Source organism: Macaca thibetana, chromosome 7 (assembly GCF_024542745.1).
Source record: "Macaca thibetana thibetana isolate TM-01 chromosome 7, ASM2454274v1, whole genome shotgun sequence".
In the NCBI taxonomy this organism is placed as follows: Eukaryota; Metazoa; Chordata; class Mammalia; order Primates; family Cercopithecidae; genus Macaca; species Macaca thibetana.
The window spans coordinates 1,710,430-1,724,440 of NC_065584.1; the positions used below are offsets into that span (position 1 = coordinate 1,710,430).

General features: G+C 39.7%; 1 protein-coding gene, 1 long non-coding RNA gene and 1 gene segment (V, D, J or C); 2 read left to right on the top strand and 1 right to left on the bottom strand.

The window, feature by feature from the left end:
• The window catches only part of LOC126958570 (immunoglobulin heavy constant gamma 2-like), a 186,921-nt gene that overhangs the window by 124,052 nt on the left and 48,858 nt on the right, over positions 1–14,011 (top strand).
• Positions 1–14,011, bottom strand: part of LOC126958621 (uncharacterized) — a 150,272-nt gene that overhangs the window by 109,108 nt on the left and 27,153 nt on the right. The gene's annotated exons all lie outside the window — the stretch shown is intronic.
• On the top strand, positions 13,663–13,941 carry LOC126958612 (V-type proton ATPase subunit G 1-like). Its single transcript, XM_050796967.1, has one exon. It carries the CDS (start codon positions 13,663–13,665, stop codon positions 13,939–13,941), a length of 279 nt encoding a protein of 92 aa, XP_050652924.1.

Consider the following 14,011-nt stretch of genomic DNA (forward strand, 5'->3'; position numbering starts at 1 on the left):
GGATTAGAAACCCATAGACTTTCCTCATGGGAACAAAGATGAAGGAAATCATCCCTCACATGAACTGCAACCAGATGCACATCATCCAGGTCCTTAGAAAAGCTCAACCTCTGCCACTGGGTTAAGTTGACCTCAGATTTTGAATTCCACCAGGAACCAGCCAGAAGCATATGAAAATCATCTCTGGAAAATTATAACATCACTTTAGGCTCAATTGCTCAACCCAATACTTCTGAATACAATATCCAGCACACAATCACAAAGAACCACACATACAAGGAGATGAAGCAACATGAGGAAGAACAACAAAAACGGAAGATCAACAGGGACTCCAGACCTCAGCTATGGGAATCATCAAATGAAGACTTTCCTAATATTTTTTACTTCGGTAGCTTTGGGGATACAAGTAGTTTTTGGTTACATGGATGAATTATATAGTGGTGAATTCTGAGATTTTAGGGAACCCATCATCCAAGTAGTGTACACTATACCCAATATATAGTTTTTTATTCTTCACCTCCCCCACCCACCCTCATCCTGTAAGAGGCCAGGCAGGGTGGCTCACACTTGTAATCCCAGTACTTCAGGAGGCAGGAGGTTTGGGACCAGCCTGGGCAACATGGCAAGACCCTATCTCTACAAAAAATGTTTAATAATTACCTGGGCATAGTGATACACATCTGTAGCCCCCACTATCTGAGAGGCTGAGGTGGGATGATCGCTTGAGCCAGAAGTTTGGGGCTACAGGGAGCTGTGATTGAATCACTGCACTCCAGCCTGGATGACAGAGTGAGGCCCTGTCTCCTGAAAAGAATAAAAATAAATAAAATATTAAAACTAATAAAATAACAGTGCTACTAGGTTTGAAGAGTTTAAATGCAATCTGAAAATTTCATCATAAATTGAAAACTATAAAACACACATAACAGATCTTTTTTAGTTTAGAATTTTAGAACAGAAGTGTACAATTAAGAGCTCACATGATGGGTTTAAGAGCAGACTTAACACAGCTGAAGAAAGAATTAGTGAACCAGAAGCTGGATCAGAAGAAAATATCTAGAATGAAGGATAGACAAAAACACAAGCATGGAACTGGAGGGTTAAAAGAAGAGAGTGTCCACTGGTAAGGTCTAACATATAGGTAGTTAAGAGTCCCAGAAGGAAAAGTGAGAAAGAAAAGAAGAAACATTTTTAAAGAGACAATTGCAGAAATCTCTCTAAACTTAAGGAAATATCCACCCCATCATTCATATAGAATAAAATACGTAGAAAATCTCATCTGGGCCTGGCATGGTGGTTCATGCCTGCAATCTCAGCACTCTGGGAGGCTGAGGCAGGCATATCACTTGAGGACAGGAGCTTCGGACCAACCTGGCCAACATGGTGAAACCCTCTCTCTAGTAAAAATACAAAAATAAGCCTGGCGTGGTGGTGCTCACCTGTAATTCCAGCTGCTTGGGAAGCTGAGGCGGGAGAATCTCTTGAATTCAGGAGGTGGAGATTGCAGTGAGCCAAGATCACACCCCTGCACTCCAGCCTGGGTGACAGCAAGACTCTGAAGAAAAGAAGAAAAAAAAAGAAAAGGAAAGGAAAGGAAAGAAAAGGAAAGGAAACCACATCCATCCATAACATTATAAAACTCCTGAATACAGAAAAAAAAAAAAAAAAAAAAAGAGGCTACCTTAAAAGTAGCCAAGGGCAGGGAAGCTCACAGTAGCTTTAAAGGAGGACCAGCAAGGCTGGCAGCTATCTATTGCATGACAGAGTGACTATACTCAATAATAATGTATATTTTGAGATAACTGAGAGAGTTAATTGAAAGGGTCTCTCCACAAAAAATAAGTAAATGAGGTAACAGATACATTAATTAGCTTTATTCAATCATTCCACATTGTTTACATGTATCAAAATATTGCGGCCAGGTGCGGGGACTCACGCCTGTAATCCCAGCACTTTTGGAGGCCAAGGTGGGTGGATCACTTGAGGTCAGGAATTCAAGACCAGCCTGGCCAACATGGTGAAACCTAATCTCCACTAAAAATACAAAAATCATCTGGGCATAGTGGTACATGCCTGTAATCCAAGCTACTTGGGAGGCTGAGGCAGGAGAATCACTTGAACCCGGGAGGCAGAGGTTGTAGTGAGCTGAGATGATGCCACCGCACTCCAGCCTGGGCAACAGAGCCAGACTCTGTCTCAAAGAAATAAAGAAACAAACAAACAAAAAACATTGCATTGAACTCCATAAGTATATCTAATTATGATTTGTCAATTGAAAATTATATTAATTTTAAAACCACATGGCTAGACAGGAGATTTAGGCTCAAATATATCAGTATTTACATTAAATGTAAATGGTCTGGGAGTAATGTCACTGAAAATGGCAGCTCCAAAAACGTGTCCCTTCACAAAAACAACAATTAAGCTGGCAAAAAACTGACAGAATTCATTTTTTCATAACTCTAGAATATAACCAAAAACTTAAATCAAAGGATGCTTAATGAAGAAAGAAACTGCTAAATTTGGGTAAAAGAGAATTGTAGAATTTTCTTACCTGCCTATAAACTCCTCATGACCTGGCTCAGAAGCATCCAGGGCAACAGCAGCTCATCTTCCCAGTGTGGTTTGCTGGTGCCAGAGGGAGTAAAAAAGCTGTTGTCATCAAAGAATTGTGCTTGCGAATCTCAACCTATCTGACAGCTCTCTGAGGGATCAGCTCAGGAGCTTGCCTTTGTTTTGCTCACCCTGCCCCTGCCCTCCCTCCCCCGTGTCCTACCCCCAACAAACACAAACACAGAATTCTCTGCAGGATCAAACAGCCTCCTGGGCAGCATATATGGAAAGTATTTAAAGGCATTTACTTGTCACAACCATCTAGGTCAACAGATAATAGAAGGGGAAAACAGTAGACAGGCTGAAACACCTAGGAAGAAAAAGGCTAAGGAAGGAAACGTGGGGAAATGAGAACTTTAAAAAACTCCCACATATACTAAGGAATTCAAACAGTCACATGTATTTCTACATGTATGCTCAGATGAGACCTGAGAACACCCTAAGCTTTCACCTCTGGCTGATGGTTAGGCTTCACATGAGCAGGAAGTAAAAGCTAAGGCAGAGTTGTAAATGACCTGGCTAAGTGTTGCCGCAGTGCTCTAAGTAACCCAGAGCCAGCCTGCAAAGAACAGGAGGGTCTTCTTTCTCTTTGTGTTTCTTTCTTTCTTTCTTTCCTTCTTTCTTTCTTTCTTTCTTTTGGCTTAAGGAATTTAAGAAAGTCTGTCAAAACATTAGCTGACCACGAAACTAACATAACAAAGATTTCTGTGGCTACATATGACAAAGGTCTTTACAAAAGTCTTTACAAAAGTAGTTTAGAAAAGTCACTAAACAACTATAACACATAAGGAGCAACAACAACAAACCCTAGGGAGAAAAAGAACCTAGTCTCCCATATTATAATATTTATTCAAATTTTCCAGTTTTTAACAAAGAAGTATGAGACATGCAGAAAAACAAGAAGTATGACCCTTTCACAGGAAAAGGTAAATTAACAGAAACTTTCCCTAAGGAAGCCCAGACTGTGGATTTACTAGACAAAGACATTAAATCAACTGTCTTAAATATTCTCAAAGAGCTAAAGGAAACCAGGAGAACAATGCCTCAGAACTAGAGAATATCAATAAAGAGATAGAAATTATAAAATAGGGCCAAATAGAATTCTTGAAATGCAAAGTACTGTAACTAAAATGAAAACTTCACCACAGGATCAAGATGAAACTTGAGCAGGTAGAATAATCAGTGAACTTGAAGGCAGGTCAATTAAAATTCTCCTGACTAAACAGCAGAAAAAAAGATAAGGAAAATGAGCTTAATTTGAACAATATGATCAATAAATTCGATCTACTAGGCATATACAGATCTTAGAAAGAGCAGCTACAGAATGCACCTTCATTTCAAGCCAGGTGGAATATTCACAATTTATACCATTTATGACCACAAAGGAAGATTTAACACCTTTTGAAAGACTGAAAGTATTTAGTGATGATGTGACCACAGTGCTAAGTCAGAAATAAATAGCAAAGAGGTAAGTTAAAATACATATATGTTTGGAAAGTAAGATATAAACTACTAAATAACCCTGAAGCTAAAGGAGAAATCATAATGGAAACGTTAAAATTAAAATAAGTTTAAAATATTTTTAACTGAATGATAAGGGAAATATTACATATGAAAACATGGTGAGATGCAGCCTAAACAGTGCTTAGAGGAAAACTGATAGCCTTAAAAGCATATATTATGAAAGATAAAAGCCTGAAAGTTGATGAACTAAAACCTCATCTCAAGCAATGAAAGAGAGTTCTTTTTGCCCCACATCCTCCACAGCATTCGGCGTTGAGAGTTTTTTGTTTCATTTGTTTTGTTTGGGATTTTCTCCACTCTAGTAGCTGGTTGTGGTACCTCATTGTTGTTTTCATTTGCCATCCCAATGGCACAGCACGTGGAGCATATTTTCATGTGCTTATTTGCCATCTACAAGCCTCCTTTGGTGAGGTGTCTGTTCAGATCTTTTGCCTATGTTTTAATTGGGTTGTTTGTTTTCTTATTGTTTAAATTTAATAATGGTTCTTTAAGTGCTTAGATACAAGTCGTTTATCAGATATACATTTTCTCCTCCCTGTCTGTGGCCTGACTTTTTCATTCTCTTGACAGTGTCTTTCACATGTAGACATTTTTTCATTTTAATAAAACTCAGTTAACTAATTTTTCTATTTCTACAAATCGTGCTTTTTGTATTATATCTAAAAACTCATTGACAGCCCAAGGTCATCTGGATTTTCTCCTATTGTCTTCTAAAAGTTTCATAGATTTATGCTGTACATTTAGGCCTGTGATCCACTTTGAGTTAATTTTTGTGAAAAGCATAGGGCCTATAAGGCCTGTCTCTAGATTCCTTTTTTTATTTTTTTTTTTTTATTTTTTTTTTTTTTTTTTTGCTTTGGTGCCGTTTAGTGAAAAGATGAGGTTTTTTCCATTGAACTGCCTTTGCTCTTTTGTTGAAGATCAGTTGACTATGTTTATGGGGGTCTATTTTCAGACAATTTTGTTCTGTCAATTTATTTGTCTATCCTTTCACCAATTCCACACTGTCCTGATTATTGTGGCTTTACAGTAAGTCTTGCATAAAAGTTGGGAAGAGTCAGTACACTAACTTTGTTGTTTGTCAATATTGTGCTGTCTCCTCCGGGTATTTTCCCTTTCCATATAAACTGTAGAATCAGTTTGCCAACATCCACAAAATAAAATGGTGGGAATTTGATTAGGATTGTGTTAAATCTATAGATAAAGTTGGGAAGAACTGACATCTTAAGAATATTGTCTTTCTTTTCATGAATGTGGAATATCTGTCGACTGATTTAGATCTTCTTTCATTTCTTCAGAGTTTTATAGTTTTCCTAATATATATCTTGTATATGTTTTATTAGATTTACACCCAAGTATTTCAGTTTCTGGTGCTAATATAAATAGTATTCGGTTTTCCACTTTAAATCCCAATTGTTCATTGCTGGTATACAGGGGAGAAAAATGGCTTTTGCCTGGTAAACTTAACATCCTTCAAATATGCTGTTAGGACATGCTTGCATTGCTATAAAGAAATACTTGAGATTGGGTAATTTATTTAAAAAAAAAAAAGAGGTCTAATTGGCTCATGGTTCTACAGGCTGTACAGAAAGCATGGCAGCCTCTGCTTCTAGGGAGGCCTCAGGAAGCTTCCAATCATGGCAAACAGCAAAGTGGCAGAAGCCATATCACATGGCCGAAGCAGAAGCAAGAAAGAGACTCTGTGGAGGGGGAGGTGGAACACACTACTAACGACTAGATCTCATCTGAACTCTGAGCGAGAGCTCACTCATCACCAACGGGCTGGCCCAAGCCATTCATGAGGATCCGCCCCATGACTAAAACACCTCCCAGCAGGCCCCACCTCCAGCATTGAGGATTACATTTCAACATGAGATTTGGGCAGGAACAAATATCCAAACTATATCATTGCTATAATCACTTATTAGTTCCAGGAGGTTTTTGGTCGATTATTTGGGATTTTCTGCATAGATATCATGTCATCTGATGACAAATGCAGCTTTATTTCTTCTCCTCCAATCTGTGTATCTTATACTTTCTTTTCATGTTTCAACACATTAGCTAGGACTTCCAGCATGGTGTTAATTGGGAGCGGTAAGGGGACCTGCTCACCTGTTGCTTCTCACCATGAAGTATGATGTTAGTAGCAGGTTTTTTGTAGATGTCCTTTATCAATTTGAGGGTATTCCCCTTTATTCAAAGTTTGCTGAGAGTTTTTATGATGAACGGAGTTGTATTTTGTCAAATACTTTTTTGTTTTCTATTGATATGACCACATGAGTTTTCTTTAATCTCTTCCAGAGATGGAATATGTTAATTGACTTTTAAGGGGAAAGCTTATATTAATTGACTTTGAATGTCCAATCAGCCTTGTTTGTATTACTGAGAGTTCTCCAGATAAACAGAACTAATAGGATAGGGTGTGTGTGTGTGTGTGTGTGTGTGTGTGTGTGTGTGTGTGTGTGTGTGTGTGTGTGTGTGTGTGTGTGAGAGAGAGAGAGAGAGAGAAAGAGGGAAATTTTAAGGAATTGGTTCACGTGGGTGGGGAGGCTGGCAAGTCCAAATCAAATCCACAGTGTGGAAGCTGAGCTAGGGAAAAGATGATGTTCCAGCTTGAGTCCAAATATAATCTGGAGGCACAATTCCATCTTCCTCAGGGGACCTCAGTCTGTCTTTTCTTATGGTCTTCAGCTGATTGGATGAGGCCCACCCACATTTTGGAGGATGATCTGCTTTACTTAAAGTCTAACAACTTAAATGTTAATCCTGTCCAAAAAAAAAAAGTAACTTCACAACATCCAGACTGATGTTTGACCAAATATTGGGTTCCAAGACCTAGCCAAGTTGACAAGTAAAATCAGCCATCACATTTGCATACCTGGGATAAATATCAATGGGTATATTATTTTTTATACATGGTTGGATTTCATTTGCTATTATTTCATTAACATTAGATTTTACACTGTCAATGTCAAAGGTAAGGAATCTTTGAAAAAGATGACAACAACTCATCCATACCTGTTTTTCTCCTTCCTTTGGACTCCTGTTAGACAGTGTTTCCCAGTGCCATCACATGTGGATGGAGAACTGTTACCAGTTCTGTTCAATGAGTAATGTGAATAAGTCAAACAGTACCTTGAAGAGATGTGATGCTGTAACAAAAAATAATATTATGTGGTTCATGCCTGTAATCCCAGCACTTTGGGAGGCCGAGGCAGGAGGATCACTTGAACCCAGTAATTCAAGATCAGCCCGGGCAACAAAGCAAAATTCCATCTCTAGAAAAAAATTAAAAATTAGCCAAGCATGGAGACAGATACCTGTAGTCCCAGCCACCAGGGAGGCTGAGGTGGAAGGATCACCTGAGCCTGCAGAAGTGGAGGCTGCAGCGAGCTGAGATCATACCACTGCACCCCAGCTTAGGCAACAAAGTGAGACTCTAGCTCAAAAAAATAAAATAAAAAACTTGCTTTAGAAGATGACGGGCAGTTAGTGAGGAACCTGGTGTCAGGCTGGAGGGCTGCAGACGCTTGTCATGCCTTAATAAATCAGTTATTAAACTTTGGAAGGCAGAGTCCCTGCCTATTCAGCCTGCAGCTCTAGGGTAAGGGATGGCAAAATCGAGTATTAAGAGTTTGTTGGCTACTATTAGCTCCCTTCATTAATTAACCAGAGAAAAGAGGTTAGGTCAGAGAATTGGTGGTTTTGCAAGCAAAAATTTTAAAGAATAGAGAATATCCAAAAATCACAAGGAAGGAGTGGAAAAGCTGACTTCTTCTAGAGCCCAAACAAGACTGGACACCAAGAAAGGTTTTGGATGACGAGGAGGATGGCCAAGGTCTGACTGGCAATATGGCCTTTCCATCCATGGCCTCTTTCATAGATAACCTAATTTTTAATTGATTATTTTTGTGGACACATAATAATTTTATATTAATGTACTGATGGGGTATGCATGATATTTTGATACATGCCTAGAATGTGTAGTGATCAAATCGGGGTAGTTAAAATATCCATCATCTCAAAATTTATCATTTCTTTGTGTTGGGAACATTTCAAATCTTCTCTTCTAGCTATTTGGAAATATAAAATAAATTCTTGTTAAGGAGGGCATGCCCAAGATGGCCAAACAGGAACAGCTCCAGCCTTCAGCTCCCAGCGTGAGCGACACAGAAGATGGGTGATTTCTACATTTTCAACTGAGGTACCGGGTTCATCTCACTGGGGTGTGTCGGACAGTTGGCGCTGCTCCGTGGGTGTAGCTCGACCAGTGAGAGCTGAAGCAGGGCGAGGCATCGCCTCACCTGGGAAGCGCAAGGGGGAAGGGAAGACTAACAGCAGATCTCTCAGCAGAAACTCTCCAAGTCAGAAGAGAGTCAGGGCCAATATTCAACATTCTTAAAGAAAAGAATTTTCAAACCAGAATTTCATATCCAGCCAAACTAAGTTTCATAAGTGAAGGAGAAATAAAATCCTTTACAGACAAGCAAATGCTTAGACATTTGGTCACCACCAGGCCTGCCCTACAAGAGATCCTGAAGGAAGCACCAAACATGGAAAGGAACAATAGGTACAAGCCATTGCAAAAACATGTCAAAATGTAAAGTCCATTGATGCTAGGAAGAAACTGCATCAAGTAGCAAGCAAAATAACCAGCTAATATCATGACAGGATCAAGTTCACACATAAAAATATTAACCTTAAATGTAAATGGACTAAATGCTCCAATTAAAAGACACAGACTGGCAAACTGCATAAAGAGTCAAGACCCATCAGTTTGCTGTATTCAGGAGACCCATCTCACATGCAGAGACACACATAGGCTCAAAAGAAAAGGATGGAGGAAGATCTACCAAGCAAATGGAGAACAAAAAAAAGCAGAGGTTGCAATCCTAGTCTCTGATAAAACAGACTTTAAACCAACAAAGATCAAAAGAGACAAAGAAGGCCACTACATAATGATAAAGGGATCAATCCAACAAGAAGAGCTAACTATACTAAATATATATGCATCCAATACAGGAGCACCCAGATTCATAAAGCAAGTCCTTAGAGACTTACAAAGAGACTTAGACTCCCATACAATAATAATGGGAGATTTTAACACCCCACTGTCAACATTAGACAGATCAATGAGACAGAAAGTTAACAAGGATATCTAGGAATTGAACTCAACTCTGCACCAGGTGGACCTACTACACATCCACAGAACTCTCCACCCCAAATCAACAGAATATACATTCTTCTCAGCACCACATCACACTTATTCCAAAATTGACCACATAGTTGGAAGTAAAGCACTCCTCAGCAAATGTAAAAGAACAGAAATTATAACAAACTCTCTCTCAGACTACAGTGCAATCAAACTAGAACTCAGGACTAAGAAACTCAATCAAAATTGCTCAACTACATGGAAACTGAACAACCTGCTCCTGAATGACTACTGGGTACATAACGAAATGAAGGCAGAAATAAAGATGTTCTTTGAAACCAATGAGAACAAAGATACAACATACCAGAATCTCTGGGACACATTTAAAGCAGTGTGTAGAGGGAAATTTATAGCACTAAATGCCCACAAGAGAAAGCAGGAAACATTTAAAATTGACACCCTAATATCACAATTAAAAGAACTAGAGAAGCAAGAGCAAACACATTCAAAAGCTACCAGAAGGCAAGAAATAACAGATCAGAGCAGAACTGAAGGAGATAGAGACACAAAAAACCCTCCAAAAAATCAATGAATCCAGGAGCTGGTTCTTTGAACAGATCAACAAAATTGATAGACCGCTAGCAAGACTAATAAAGAAGAAAAGAGAGAAGAATCAAATAGATGCAATAAAAAATGATAAAGGAGATATCACCACCAACCCCACAGAAATACAAACTACCATCAGAAAATACTATAAACACTTCTATGCTAATAAACTAGAAAACCTAGAAGAAATGGTAATTTCCTTGACACTTATACTCTCCCAAGCCTAGAAAAAGAGGGAATTCCTCCCTAACTCATTTTACAAAGCCAACATCATCCTGATACCAAAGTCTGACAGAGATACAACAAAAAAAAGAGAATTTTAGACCAATATCCCTGATGAACATCGATGCAACAATCCTCAATAAAATACTGGCAAACCGAATCCAGCAGCACATCAAAAAGCTTATCCACCATGATCAAGTGGGCTTCATCCCTGGGACGCAAGACTGGTTCAACATACACAAATCAATAAACGTAAACCACTATATAAACAGAACCAAAGACAAAAACCACATGATTATCTCAATAGATGCAGAAAAGGCCTTCAACAAAATTCAACAGCCCTGCATGCTAAAAACTCTCAATAAATTCGGTATTGATGGAACGTATCTCAAAATAATAAGAGCTATTTATGACAAACCCACAGCCAATATCATACTGAATGGGCAAAAACCGGAAGCATTTCCTTTGAAAATTGGCACAAGACAGGGATGCCCTCTCTCACCATTCCTATTCAACATAATGTTGGAAGTTCTGGCTAGGGCAATCAGGCAAGAGAAAGAAATAAAGAGTATTCAGTTAGGAAAAGAAGAAGTCAAATTGTCCCTGTTTGCAGATGATATGATTGTATATTTAGAAAACCCCATTGTCTCAGCCCAAAATCTCCTTAAGTTGATAAGCAACTTCTGCAAAGTCTCAGGATACAAAATCAATGTGCAAAAATCACAAGCATTCTTACACACCAGTAACAGACAAACAGAGAGCCAAATCATAAATGAACTCCCATTCACAATAGTTTCAAAGAGAATAAAATACCTAGGAATCCAACTTACAAGGGATGTAAAGGACCTCTTCAAGGAGAACTACAAACCACTGCTCAGTGAAGTAAGAGGACACAAACAAATGGAAGAACATACCATGCTCATGGATAGGAAGAATCAATATCGTGAAAATGGCCATACTGCCCGAAGTAATTTATAGATTCAATGCCATGACCATTAAGTTACCAATGACTTTCTTCCCAGAATTGGAAAAAACTGCTTTAAAGATCGTGTGGAATCAAAAAAGGGCCCACATTGCCAAGACAATCCTAAGCCAAAAGAACAAAGCTGGAGGCATCACGCTACCTGACTTCAACCTATACTACAAGGCTACAGTAACCAAAACAGCATGGTACTGGTACCAAAACAGAGATATAGACCAATGGAACAGAACAGAGCCCTCAGAAATAATGTCACACATCTACAGCCATCTGATCTTTGACAAACCTGACAAAAGGAAGAAATGGGGAAAGGATTCCCTATTTAATAAAAGATACTGGGAGAATTGGCTAGCCATGAGTAGAAAGCTGATACTGGATCCTTTCCTAACTCCCTATATGAAAATTAATTTAAGATGGATTAGAGACTTATTAGACCTAAAACCATAAAAACCCTAGAAGAAAACCTAGGTAATACCATTCAGGACATAAGCATGGGCAACGACTTCATGTCTAAAACAGCAAAAGCAACAGCAACAAAAGCCAAAATTGACAATGGGATCTAATCAAACTAAAGAACTTCTGCACAGCAAAAGAAACTATCATCAGAGTGAACAGGCAACTTACAGAATGGGAGAAAATTTTTGCAATCTACTCATCTTACAAAGGGCTAATATCCAGAACCTATAAAGAACTCAAACAAATTTACAAAAAAAAACAAACAAACAACCCCATCAAAAAGTGGGCAAAGGATATGAACAAACACTTCTCACAAGAAGACATTCATACAGCCAACAGACACATGAAAAAATGCTCATCATCGCTGGCCATCAGAGAAAGGCAAATCAAAACCACAATGAGATACCATCTCACACCAGTTAGAATGGCAATCATTAAAAACTCAGGAAACAACAGGTGCTGGAGAGGATGTGGAGAAATAGGAACACTTTTACACTGTTGGTGGGATGTAAACTAGTTCAACCATTGTGGAAAACAGTGTGGCGATTCCTCAAGGATCTAGAACTAGAAATACCATTTGACCCAGCTATCCCATTACTGGGGATATACCCAAAGGATTATAAGTCATGCTGCTATAAAGACACATGCACACGTATGTTTATTGCGGCACTGTTCAAAATAGCGAAGACTTGGAATCAACCCAACCATCATTCTCAGCAAACTATCGCAAGAACAGAAAACCAAATACCACATGTTCTCACTCATAGGTGGGAATTGAACAATGAGATCACTTGGACACAGGAAGGGAAACATCACACACCAGGTCCTATTGTGGTGGGGGGGAGGGATAGCATTAGGAGATATACCTAATGTAAATGACGAGTTAATGGGTGCAGCACACCAACATGGCACATGTATACTTATGTAACAAACCTGCACATTGTGCACGTGTACCCTAGAACTTAAAGTATAAAAAAAAAAAAAATAGAAGCCAGATGTCACACAGTGAGAATGGTGAGAGAGGGAGAAAGAGAGATAAGAAAGAGGCGTCAGGCTTTTTTAAACAACCAGCTCTTGTATGAACTAATACAGTGAGAAATCACCCATCACCAAGGGGATGGCACCAAACCATTCATGAGAGATCTGCCCCCATGACCCAAACACCTCCCATCAGGCCTCACCTCCAACACTGGGGATCATATTTCAATATGGAATTTGGAGGGGACAAACATCTAAATCATATCAGGAACTCCATGTTATTGCTCACCCCCAAATCTTTAGGGGTGACATTGAGTGACATGCACGGTACTGAAAGATACTTGGTCAGGCTCTCCCAGTGAAGCCCAAGCGCCCTCAGGGTACAGGGCTGGGAGGCCCAATCACACCAGCTGAGCCCAGGATTTGGCTGAGGCTGCCCCGGAATTACAAGATAACAGGCCTAGAACTGGGTTGAACAAGACCAGGCCACTTTGTGCATGTTATCAAAAGAGAAACTGAAGAATCAGAAGTGAGCAGTAAGTTTTCAGTGAACCCAGGGGTCACAAGTAGCAAAAATGTGGAATTCAGTAAGGGGTAGAAGCTGGAAGAGTTTTAAGGTGTGTGTTAGAAAAAGCCTAGGTTTCCTTGAAGACTATTGGTAGAAATTTGGACATTAAAGGTGATCCCAGTGGGGGCTCAGAAAGAAAGAGGAGAGCTGTAGAGAAAACATCTGTCATCTTAGAGAATACATGAATTGTCACAAACAGAATGTTGCTAGAAATGTGAATGTTAAAGGTGCCTCTGATGAGGCTCCAGACAGAAGTGAGGAACGTGTTATCGAAAACTAGAAAAAAGGTGACCCTTGTTAAAAAGTGGCAAAGCACTTGGCTGAACTGTCTTCTCCCGTCTTATGGAAAGTAGAAATTATACATGATGAACTTAGATGTTTAGCTGAGGAAGTGCCTAAGAAAATTGTTGAAGGCATTCCTGATTTCTCCTTGCAGCTTACAGTAAAATGTGAGAAGAGAGAGACCAGCTGAAGAGGGAAGTGCTGAGGTGGCTGGGTCAGCTGACCCAAGGGCCCTTCGAGCGGATGTAGGCTGCTCACCTCGGTCTCAGAGTCACCACGGCCATGGCCAGTCAGTCACAGGCGATCCAGCAGCTGCTGCAGGCCGAGAGGCAGGCTACCAAGAAGGTGTCCTGGGCCCACAAGCAAAAGAAGCAGAGGCTGAAGCAGCCCAAAGCAGCAGCTCAGGCTGAAATTGAACAGCACTGCCTGCAGAAGGAGAAACAGTTCAAGGCCAAGGAAGCTGCAGCACTAGGATCTCACAGACCCAGGATGACCATCCTCCAGACCTACTTCCAGCAGAGCAGGGAAGAAGTCTTAGATCAACTTTTGGCCTTTGTCTGAGGCATCCAGCCAGAAATCCCTGAAAACTATCGCATAAATGGATAGGAAAAGAGAAGCACCTGTTCCATGG

Bases quoted from the DNA above. Each gene is read 5' to 3' on its own strand.
- LOC126958612 (XM_050796967.1), top strand. From the start codon at position 13,663: ATGGCCAGTCAGTCACAGGCGATCCAGCAGCTGCTGCAGGCCGAGAGG.